Raw genomic sequence first — 10,807 nt, forward strand, 5'->3', positions numbered from 1 at the left:
AGACGCAACACCACAATGTACCGGCGACCGCAGTCACTACAATCCAGCGGCACCAGAAGAGAAGACTCGGGCGCTTGTCCGGGGTCGTCGTTCTGAGCCCGTTCTGAGCTGCGGGTTGAACGACAAGCCAAGTGTGCACTGTCCACCTCCGCGATCACCGTGCTTGCCAGCGACACCTTCGGAGCTCTTCGTCTTGCTGCTTCGCTGGGCAAGCGATTATCTGGACGATCACGAGGCGTTGAGGCTCAACGTTTCCTAGCCTGTTGGTATAGAGAAGCGGTGGACCGACGAGGTGATTCGCTTCAACAAAGGGCCGCGGCTGGGACAAACCTGCTCAAAATCCCAAGTCGACCACCCGTTCTTATCCGGCCGTGTCATCCGGATAATCCAAATACAATGTCGTTACACTTGGTGTTTGTATGGTGCAAAAAAACATGGGTAAAAAAAGGTGGTATCTTGTGAGCTGGCAGCCGAACTGACTGACTTTGCATTTTGCACATGGCGCCGTCAATCAAGTCGCGCGAGCCGATCTCGCTCGAGCGAGCGCAGGAAGAGGACATCAAGCAGCTCGAGATGCGGCTCTTGACGACCGAGCAGGACGCGTGGGCGTGGTACCGCGTCATCTGCCAGTTCCGCTTCTCGTACCTTTCGTTTTTGGTGCTCATGGTCATCGTCATGTTCTCCTTCTCGGTGCTCATGGAAGTCTTCTTCTCGGTGTTTCTGCCGTCGGCGCAGGCCGCGCCCGGCTTCATCTTGCGCTCGCTCTTCATGCTCGGCGCGCTCCCGATTCTCATCATCCTCCTCTCGTACGTCTTTGAAGAGTCGACGCGGCTCTTCCGCGACGCGCTCGACAGCAGCGAGGGCAGCTTGCCCAACTTTCGCCTCTCGCTGGCCGTCGTCATCCACTACATCCGCCACTACCGAGAGATGCCCCTCGACGACGTCCCGCGCCACATCACGTACGACCCGTACTCGGAGGACAAGCCGCTCGTCGACGACACGATCCACGAGAAGGAGCAGAAGGAGCTCGTGCACCGCCAGATGCGGCCGGTTCGCCGCTGGCAGTTTGCGATCCGCAGCGTGATTCGCGCCAACCGCGCGGCCGTCGTCTTTGGCACGACGCAGTACAACGGCCCGCCGATCGACTACTCGACTTTTGTGCTTGTGGACTTCATTTGCCCGATCTTGTTTGAGATCGTGACGGCCACGGCGGCGCTCGTCGTGCTCTGTACGTCGTCTTGATACTATCTTGATACTTAGATGTTTCTGTCTAGTCGACACGTTTAGCATCAGCGACGCGTTTTACCGCTACCTCCGCGTCGGCTTTTACACCATGGGCTTCTACCTCGCGCTCTGGATGGGTAATGTTGCTGCATGTTTCGAGATATCAAGTGCTCACGACAGCGTGTAGTGTGCCACTACTGGAGCAGCCGCAACGCCCGCATGCGCGAGCTTGTCGCCAACTACCACCGCACGCGCCGTGAGCTCGAGAAGAAGATCCAGGCCATCGTGCACGAAGAGACGTTCAAGAGCTTTTGGCTGCTCGACCTCGGCTTCCGCTTCGTGCTGAGCTTCCGCAACCTCGTCGACCGCGCGACCGCGTGCATTGCGCCGGCCTGGTCGTGCTGCTGCAAGTCCAAGCGCGACGACTACATCAACATTGACGCCGCCGCGGTGACGCCGGTCGCGGGCGACGAGCCCAAGACCGAGACGCTCAGCAGCAAGGCGCTGGCGCTGCGCGAGCGCATCATGCACCCGTGGCGCAAGCTGACGCTCGATCAGCGCCTCCTCGTGCTCATCCCGTGCTTGATTCTCTCGGCGTACCTCTCGCTCGCCGTCTTCTTCCTCGGGTGGCCCATCATGGGCTTTTTCCTCGTCGTCGGCACGTCGACGATCCAGCGCCGCTGGCCGCAGATCTTTGGCAATGCGTTCCGCCACTTTGTCATTTCGTTTGTACTTGTCTCGTTCGTCTTCTTCTCGATGGCGTTCGTCGTCGGCACGTTCGTGACGGGCGGCGACTTTCACATTGAGCCGCCCAACGACAACGTCGTCCAGTACACGCCGCTCAAGCACTGGGGCGACATCCCGCGGTACCCGATCTGCGACCTCAAGAAGAGCGGGCTCAACATCATCGACTTCATCTTGATCGCGGATGCTGCGTATGGCTCCAACACGTCGCTGCAGATCGACATGCTGCACAAGCGCTTCGACAAGACAGCGCTCTCGAACTGGAACTTCACCGACTTCTCGGACAAGAACTCGGACCACCAGTGCTGGTTCCAGGTCGACTTTCTCGATGTGAACGCGACCGTGGTCGCGATCCGCGGGACGGCGTCGGCCGCCGACGCGCTGGAGGACATGCACTACTGGTTCGGCATCACGATCATGCAGTTCGCCAACGTCTTCATCCCGTTCTTGAACCAGCTGCCGCTCGACTTTGTCGTCCAGCTCCTCTCGATGAACATGCTCGAGCGGTTCACGCCCGAGCCGGTCTATATGCCCGTGCTCCGCAAGGTCCAGGCGCTCAAGGCCGCGGGGAAGAACGTCATCCTCACGGGCCACTCGCTCGGTGGTGCGATGGCGGCGATGGTCGGCGCGGCCACCAAGTCGCCGGCGGTAGGATGGAGCCATGACGTCGGCCGTCGCCTCATGATGTTTGTAGATTTCGTTTTCGGGTCCCGGCCTCGTCTTTAGCCGCGGTCGCTTCCACATCAACGAAGAGGACGTCCGCGACTACGTCGTGACCATCAAGCCCCAGAACGACATTGTCCCCCGCGTCGACGTCCTTGGCGGCCTCGTCCAGGACATTGAGTGCCGCAAGAACAACCCGCTCTTCTGCCACGGCTCGTCGACGCATGCGTGCGAGCTCTACATGACGTGCGGCGACAAGCGCGGGCGCGACTGGTCCCAGGCCAAGCAGTGCATCCCGTACGTGCAGAACCCGACGGCGTCGGGCCGCACCGATTTGTAAGCGGAAAGCGAATCGCTACATAGCATAATACGAGTGTTCCATTCGGTTGACTTAGCCGTTGCCGGCTGCCGAGACGCGCGGAACGTCGTGGTGCTCGGTGAGGTTGCCGAGGTACGTCGAGTACTCTTCGACGCGCTCGCGGTACGTCTTGGACGCTTGCTTGCGGATATCTTCCTCTTCCTACATACATGCATCGCATCATGAGCCTGCCGAGGATGCAAGATGCTGCGTACGCGCTTGGACTTGAACTTGGCATGCTTCTTCTGCGCCTCCGTCATGCTACCCATCGGGACGAGGACGACGTCGTCGTCGACCCGAACCTTCTTGGACGTCGACTTCTTCGCAGCTACCTCTCCATCCTCGCCGTCTTCATGCTGCTTGCGGCTCGTCTTCTTCGCCTTCTTCGCCTTCTTCGCCTTGACCGGGATCCCCTTGGCCTTGAGGCTGAGCTTCCCGCCCATGATGTTCCGGTACCCGTCCATCTTGGAAACTGAATAGTTCTGCGGGTTCGAGAAACCCTTTCATATCTAATATATCACAAAGAGGGAGTTACCCGTAACCGCTACACAGGACAGCAAGGGGCTTTATTCAAAACAACTCCCCAACTGTTGTTTCTAGGGAAATAGCATTGTTTCATATACTAGAACGAGTAAATCTCTCAATGCAATTGCCTTGCTTAAGAATATGTTGCATCTATTTAAGGGAGTACTCCACTTTGCCATGATCGACATGGCCGAAGCCACCGAGGTCGACACCGAGCGCCGGCCGAGCCTCGTCCACCGCGTCCACCGCCTCTCGATCGATGAGCATACGCCGCCGTCGTCGCCGATGGTCCATGAGACGCACTACGACGCGCTCAAAGCGGCGCCCCATCGCTGGTACAGGTGTCATCCACGGAGCGTGCGTCACCTTGCTTAGGCGCCAGCACATGCCTATCGCCGTGTACCTCGTCGTCGTCAGCAGCGTGCTCACGACCCTCTTCTACTACAGCTTCTTCGCTGCCAAAGTCAATGGCCAAGCGCCAGCCATGATGGGCTGCCGGTACTTTGGCTACTGGAAGGGACCCAACTGTGGCCTCCATGGCATCGACTGCCAGCCCTTCCAGACCGACTGGTTCGCCTTCCGGTGCCCCAGCGGCTGCCTCTCTGGTACCTTCTACTGGACCAAGCATCTGCAACGGCATCATTTGACGCTGCGTAGATCAGTCGACGGCGCTCGCGGTCATCGGGTCGGGGCCGTACCGGTAAAAGTACAATTCAAGGCCGACTACGACACTAATGATTGTGACTAGCGGCGACTCGCGCATCTGCAAGGCTGCGATCCACGCCGGCGCCATCGGGTCGGGCGGCGGCTGTGGCCTCATGCGCTACGACGGTATCGCTCTGCGTTCTACATCGCGCTTGACGACAATGGTGCAGACGAGCGCATGAGCTTTGCAGCGTCCACGCAGCACGGCGTCACGACCCAAGCATTTGCCTCGTGGTTCCCCAAGACCATGTCTTTTTACCTGGACACCGCTTCGATCTCGCACTGCGTCGACCTGTCGTGGTACATTTTCAGCGTCGGCGCTGCCGCAACCCTCGGGTTGGCGTGGTTTCCAGCGCTCTCGCCGGCGCTCCTCACGCACGTGCAGTGCGTTTGGGGCTACGTCTACGTGACGCTCATTGCGTCACCGACCAGTAGGCGCCTTTGTATTTGTTGCAAATATCTCTGGACGCTATGATGGCTTAGGCTTTGACTATGATTCGCTGAGCCTCCATCTCTTCACCGACATTGCGATCGTCCTTGTCGCGGTGCACTGCCTGCACCTCTGGGTTGTGCAAGACACGTTTGCAAACTATGCGTCGTACTCGCGCAAGGTATATACATGCATAGTCCCCTCATCCCGTGGAACTTGATACCTTGATACTAGGAGCGATTTGGGTACTGGGGTCTTCTCTCGGTCGTGCCCTTTCACCTCATGCTACACTTGACCCAGTTTGGATACCTTCCGTGGCTCGTAAGTCCTCCACCGGCGTCTTCTTCTATCGTCCAAGTCGACTGCGTTAGAACTTCAACTTTGGCGGCTACGTGGCCACCTCGGGCGTGAACGCGTGGACGTACGTTGTCTTTGGGCTCCTCGGGCTCGTGGCGCTCGGCCTTGCCTTCCTATTGTTGCGGCACCTCTACCAGCGCAAAGCGCTCGTCTCCCTCTTTGGCTTGTACGCTCTAGTCGCTGTCTACATGGCCATCGTCCACGGCCTGTACCCGCATACGCTCCTGCATCTCCACCACGTCCAAATTGGTCTCCTCCTGCTGCCGGCGACGGCCTTTCCGACGCGACCTGCATATTTCGTCCAGGCGATCGGGCTCGGGCTCTTTATCCAGGGCTACGCGGCGTGGGGCTGGCCGACGTTTCTCGATACGCCCCGTACGTCTCCATCTTCTTGTCGTCTGAGTGTCTATTGTGTGGGCTAGCCGCGTACTACTACCTGGACGCTCCGACGACTGCGCCGAACGCGCGCAATCTCACGTCGTCGACCGCCAACGTCTCGTGGCCGGCCCTAAACGACGTGCAAGGCTACGCCCTCATGCTCAACGACGTGCAAGTGTACCGCGGCGTGAGCGACTGGACACTGCTCTCGGACCTCCGCCCCAACACGACGTACTTTGTCAGCGTCTCGGGTAGTCCCTCTCTAGCGACTCGGCATGAGGCAAGATATGTGTAGGCATTGGTGCTGGCGGCGCCGACGGCAGTGTTGGTCCCACCGGCAACTTTACCACCAGTGGCGTGTAGTTGATACCTTGATACTTGCGTCTTGTTGATTACATATATTATGTGTGGGATTCTTCTACTCCTTCCACGAACCGAGAAAGAGGTGCGCCGAGAGCGACGCGGGGTCAGCGATGCCTCGGCCGCCCATCGGCGGGTTCGTCGGGTTGAACGACGTCACGGGCATGATGGCGACGTCCCCGAGCAGCATCGGCTCCTTGAGAAAGCGGAATCCGTGGATCGACGAGACGCCGGTCGTCTTGGCAAAGTAGTCCAGAATGGCTTCCGTCCAGATCGACGGGCCCGTGACGATGTGGACGTGTGTCGGAATGTTTGGCATGGCCTTGAAGCGCTGGTAGATGAACTCGACGACGTGCCGCATGATCGGGTGGTTGGGCGCAGCTGCGAACGTCCACTGCGTAAACTGCAGCTGGAGGCTCCACCAGTCGAGGAGCACGTCGGACGCATCGAGCTCGACGCCGATCATCATGCTCACGCCCCGCGGCGCCATTGTCGGTGCCCACTTGTCGATGGGCTGGAGGCAGAGCGTGTCAATGTCGCTCCAGACGCCGCCGTACTTGAGGACTGCCAGGTACCGGAAAAAGTCCGAGCGCATAATGTCAACGGGAAAGCGCTGGAAGAGAATCGCGTACTCGGGAAAGTGGCGCGCGACAAAGATCGGGATGTCGTCGTCCGACCAGAAGCGGTACTGGTAGCTCGGGTTGAGCGCCTTCCACGACTCGACCGTCTTGTGCTTCTTGACCGACGCCGGGATCGTCTCGAGCGAGACCCAGCTCTGGTGCACGATCTTGGCGATCGGCTGGCCATACACCGGCTGCGGCGCCTTGTGGGCCTGGTGGTACATGGTGCGCGAGTAGACCACATTGTACTGGAAGAGCACAAGGAGGGCCGCCGCAGCGACGAGCAGCTGCGCCGGCGAGAGTCGCCGAGGATGGTACCGGTCTACGCAGCGCGACGGCGTGAGTCGGCGAGGCCTATTGCGGCGACGTACAGAGGAGGATGTCCCAGCGGATCGGCATCGACTTGGCGGCCATGCCCATGCTGCCTGCGAGAGATTCGACAAATGCGGCAGTATTTTTTTGGAAATCCGATTGCGACTCGGTTATCCGGAAGGTACATGTGGACGGCGGTGGACACGTTACTGGATTCACTGCATATTTGTCGTTATCAGCGAGCGGGCTCTTTCCGAGTCGTCCACGTTATCGAGCAGCCAAGACTAGAGTCAGCGCTCGACTAACTAACTTCGCCGTAGATGTACAGTATTGTACTGTCGTTGGTGGACGTCAACGCTCAACGCCGTCGGTGGAAGCAGCGCGGCGCTGTCGCACGGCGTTGGACATGTGCGAGGAGTGATGGTGCTGGGAACGTTTATCCGGCAGCTCGTGGATTCCATCGCGCGAGTACATGGACTGTACCTCTGTACTGGAAAGCGCTGGCAGGCACGGTTGCAGAGTCAAGGCGCCCTTGTCACACGACGATGTGCATGGCCACGAGCCACGAGCTGTACCCATGAGATGCCCGAAGACAAGGCGGGCACACCGAGCAAACGTGAGGATCGCTCGGTAGATATGCACTATCTAGAAGGACTCTACAGTGTAGTAGAACGGGCTACTGGAGCTGAATGGTGTACGACCCTTTTTGCTGGTCAATATTGCGGGATTCAAACCGGAAATGCGTTTTTCGATGGAAATCCCGCTAAATGTTAAATTTCCAAACGCGGAACAGCGCTAAATGGTAAAGAGCAGGAGGAGAGAAAGGACCAAACACCGAGGGTATTTTTCCACAATATGCTATAATACACCTTGCGCTAGTTCGTTGGGCCTCGGTGTGCGCGCTGCGATGCGCATTCTCAAGCGGTCGGTAATTTCCGGCAAAATGCTCACGCTCCGTAACTTGGAGAGAAAACTTTGACGGCCAAAACGGGATTTGTCGGCATTTGACCACAATATTACGGATTGTTCGCTTGAAATTACGGATATATTGGGAAAATACGCCGACATAAACGGTATATTTCGTCTCCATGTCTCTACGGTCTCTACGAAGGGAAATAGTGTTCTGTCAAACGCTGTCAGCCCATGACGTGAGCAAGCATGATGCGCTGTCATGACGGTGCCACTTCGCTCGCTCCGGAAAGTCGAGAGTTCTGTATCCATCGCTCGTGCACGCAAACCATGCAAGAGCTCCTAGTACATCTACGCTCGGCACGAACCGCGTGTGTCCATTTTCATACTATTTCAATCTTTCAATTACACTATTCAACGCATACCCTCTTCCAATTTGCACAGAGGCAGCGCCATTCTACATGCTGCGAATGCCACCACCAAGCGCGTCCTGGCGCCGCCAAGGCGCCGCCGCATCAAGCACATCCCGAGTCGCATGTCTCCTCGCCACCTGCGCGCTCGTCGCCTACATGACGGGCCTCTTCCACATCGCGCTGCCGCCCCTGTCCTCGACAAACGAGGCGCGCAACCTGACTCTGGACAGCGTGCCCGCCGTGTGGCAGCCCCACGAGTTCGAGTGCGTCGCGTGGCGAGCCATGAGCGACTGCGACCCGTTGCGTGGCCAGCGGCGTCCGTCGTCCGATCAGTCGTGCGGTGCCCCGATCGTGTCGGGCCAGGCCGGCTACTGCGAGGTGCGCAACCGAACCAGTGGCAGCACGTACCGCGTCATGGCCACGACGTGCCACAGCATCGGACACGAAGTCAACTTTACCTGCAGCATGGCGCGCGCGTTCACCGACTTTCGCCATCGCGCGGCGGCCTACGAGCACGCGCCGGCGCCCGTGATATCGGGCACGGCCAGCCGCGGCCTCGTCTTCTCCATCTACCCAGCGGTCGTGCCGAGCGTCTTTGGCATCATCCAGCTCCTCCGCACGTACGGCTGTCTCTTGCCCATCGAGCTCTTTTATCGCCCAAGCGAGATGGACCCGCGAACCAACTATGTGTTACAGCGGCTCGTCCAGACCGACAACGTGGTGCTGCGTGCCATCACGGACCCGCGCGCGACCAAATTCCGCACCAAGCCGTACGCGATCTACCACTCGTCGTTTGACCAAGTGCTCGTGCTCGATTGCGACAACATCCCGCTGCGCGACCCCACGTACCTTTTCGAGTCGGCCATTTTTCAAGCCAAAGGCGCCGTGTTTTGGCCCGACTACTGGCAGCCGTCGCACACGCTATTCCACGTCGATGGCGACAGTCTTCTCTGGGAGTACCTCGACATGCCATTTCCCATTGGGATGTTTGAGCAAGAGAGCGGCCAAGTGCTCATCAACCGCGCCACATCGCTGCCCGCGCTGCACATGCTCATGGCGCTCACGTTCGGCCCCAATGACGTTAACTTGGTCGACGACCTCCAACTTGTGTATGGCGACAAGGACCTCTTCCGCCTCGCATTCCTGAGCACAAAGACGTCCTTTCATTACATCGCGTCGCTGCCCGTCATTGCCGGCACCCAGCTGCCGTGGCGCCTCCAGTTTTGCGGCGTCGCGATGGGCCAACGGGACATGCACGGGGACTTGGTCTTTATCCACCGCAACAGCGCCAAGATCAGCGGCGACGCCTACCAAGTCCCGCTGCTCACGCACCTCCAGCGCTTTGACCAAGATACGCACAGCGTCACCAAGTACACGGTGGCGTGGACGGGCGAGCTCGGGCCGGGTCAGCCGTGCTGGGCGCTGCCGTGGCCGCTGGCGCCGTCGAGCGTCGAGGCGCTGCCACCGACGCACCCGGTGGTGCAGGCCGAACGCAAGGTGATTGCTTTTGCGATTGGCGCCGGCAACCTCCTCTTGGGCGCGCGCCAAGCCCCGATCGTCGACGCCACCGACGCCGTGGATACCTGGACGCTATGTCTCTTGGCGCTGGCTGTCGTCCTCTACGCAGTTTGGCAAGTCGCCGTGCGCCAGCTACAGGCCGCCGGGCAGCGTCAGCTTGTGCACGGCTGGATGCAGCTGCTGGGCCCCAAGAAGAAGCGCAAGACGTCGTCCATTGCCCACGATTACGTATAGAGGGCGAGTCGCCCGTAGTCTAATTTAACTCGAGTTCATTCTCCGTCCACTCCGATCAACCGGCCGCGATTTGCATTGTACCGTTGGAATGTTTGTTTTCGAAAGTGCATTTTCAACTTTGCAGTTGAGCGTCTTATCCAAAAAGAGACGGGGACGCGCAGCATGGCGACGACCTTCGATCCCATGCATGGCAAACTCACGTTCAGTGGGCTCGACGAAGCGGTCGCTGTCTTCCGCAAGCGCCCGGACGACTGCCCCCTCGGTCCGCTCCTCATCGGTACTGCGATCCCGCTCCAGGCGTGGCTCCAGAGCTGGCTTCGTCAAGACTTCAAGTTTGTTAGCTTCTCCGAGGTCTTTCTCGGTCCACTCAAAGCTCCATCGACCACAGCCGACGTGTACATCGACAAGATGGCGGAAGGTCCTACGCATCGGGTCGTTGTCGACGAGATCATTCGACAGATCGCCACCTACTCCATCGCAACGGGCGAGATCGTGGAGTCCGGTGGTGGGACCTGCGTCTTTCATGGGCTGTTTCCAGACGGAAGACGAGCTCTGCGCTACCCGGACGCCCAGCTCGCCCCAATTCAGCTCGTGCCGGCCGATGGCGACCTTCGCGTGCCACGATTTGTCGTCGAAGTCGACCATCGGCACCTCGGTCTTCCGAGAGCGATTCTGCGCGCAGAGCAGTACTTTCAGCTGCCCCAGCTCCGAACGGTGCTCATGGTACGCATCTACGAGCGCAACCTTGATACGGGCCGTTTCGGAGCGCTTGCAGTCGTCTACGCTCGTCGCCGAAACAATGCCGTGTATGCCCGACAAGCCGTCAGCATTGGCACCGCGGCGCTCTCGGCCGCGGCTTTGGTGCACGTCCCACAAACGATCCGACGCTTGCTGCAGCAACAGCCGCACGACGCTCGTCTGGCAGAGCTGGTGGACGACGGGTATTTGTCGTGGCCAGCACCACTGGGACCTGCACCGACGATCACGGTGCAGGCCACCGACATATTTTACCGAAGCCCCGGCCTGCAACTTGGGCCTCACGGACATGGTGCGAATC

The 10,807-nt window shown here is 59.3% G+C and overlaps 6 protein-coding genes across 6 annotated transcripts; 4 read left to right on the forward strand and 2 right to left on the reverse strand.

Moving 5' to 3' along the window:
• The first annotated feature begins 489 nt into the window (after positions 1 to 489).
• Positions 490 to 3,081, forward strand: SDRG_09342 (hypothetical protein). The gene is made up of 4 exons (XM_008615268.1): positions 490 to 1,228; positions 1,275 to 1,361; positions 1,412 to 2,616; positions 2,663 to 3,081. The coding sequence occupies exons 1-4, from the start codon at positions 499 to 501 to the stop codon at positions 2,969 to 2,971; spliced, it is 2,331 nt and encodes a 776-aa protein (XP_008613490.1). The 5' UTR covers positions 490 to 498; the 3' UTR covers positions 2,972 to 3,081.
• Positions 2,984 to 3,452, reverse strand: SDRG_09343 (hypothetical protein). The gene is made up of 2 exons (XM_008615269.1): positions 3,205 to 3,452; positions 2,984 to 3,151 (listed from the first exon to the last, which is right to left on the reverse strand). The coding sequence occupies exons 1-2, from the start codon at positions 3,430 to 3,432 to the stop codon at positions 3,023 to 3,025; spliced, it is 357 nt and encodes a 118-aa protein (XP_008613491.1). The 5' UTR covers positions 3,433 to 3,452; the 3' UTR covers positions 2,984 to 3,022.
• A 239-nt stretch (positions 3,453 to 3,691) lies between these two features.
• On the forward strand, positions 3,692 to 5,809 carry SDRG_09344 (hypothetical protein; the record flags this gene model as incomplete). The annotated part of the gene is made up of 10 exons (XM_008615270.1): positions 3,692 to 3,849; positions 3,890 to 4,119; positions 4,172 to 4,214; positions 4,263 to 4,345; positions 4,390 to 4,650; positions 4,703 to 4,830; positions 4,884 to 4,970; positions 5,021 to 5,381; positions 5,429 to 5,635; positions 5,680 to 5,809. The coding sequence occupies 10 exons, from the start codon at positions 3,692 to 3,694 to the stop codon at positions 5,745 to 5,747; spliced, it is 1,626 nt and encodes a 541-aa protein (XP_008613492.1). The 3' UTR covers positions 5,748 to 5,809.
• On the reverse strand, positions 5,803 to 6,784 carry SDRG_09345 (hypothetical protein; the record flags this gene model as incomplete). Its single annotated transcript, XM_008615271.1, has 2 exons — positions 5,803 to 6,686; positions 6,736 to 6,784. 2 exons carry the CDS (start codon positions 6,782 to 6,784, stop codon positions 5,803 to 5,805), a joined length of 933 nt encoding a protein of 310 aa, XP_008613493.1.
• Positions 6,785 to 8,013: 1,229 nt separating this feature from the next.
• On the forward strand, positions 8,014 to 9,831 carry SDRG_09346 (hypothetical protein). The gene has a single exon (XM_008615272.1). The coding sequence runs from the start codon at positions 8,047 to 8,049 to the stop codon at positions 9,748 to 9,750; it is 1,704 nt and encodes a 567-aa protein (XP_008613494.1). The 5' UTR covers positions 8,014 to 8,046; the 3' UTR covers positions 9,751 to 9,831.
• Positions 9,832 to 9,878: 47 nt separating this feature from the next.
• SDRG_09347 (hypothetical protein) lies at positions 9,879 to 10,499 on the forward strand (the record flags this gene model as incomplete). Its single annotated transcript, XM_008615273.1, has 3 exons — positions 9,879 to 10,242; positions 10,289 to 10,436; positions 10,489 to 10,499. Exons 1-3 carry the CDS (start codon positions 9,913 to 9,915, stop codon positions 10,497 to 10,499), a joined length of 489 nt encoding a protein of 162 aa, XP_008613495.1. The 5' UTR covers positions 9,879 to 9,912.
• Between the last annotated feature and the right edge of the window lie 308 nt (positions 10,500 to 10,807).

This window comes from Saprolegnia diclina (assembly GCF_000281045.1).
Source record: "Saprolegnia diclina VS20 unplaced genomic scaffold supercont1.30, whole genome shotgun sequence".
In the NCBI taxonomy this organism is placed as follows: Eukaryota; Oomycota; class Saprolegniomycetes; order Saprolegniales; family Saprolegniaceae; genus Saprolegnia; species Saprolegnia diclina.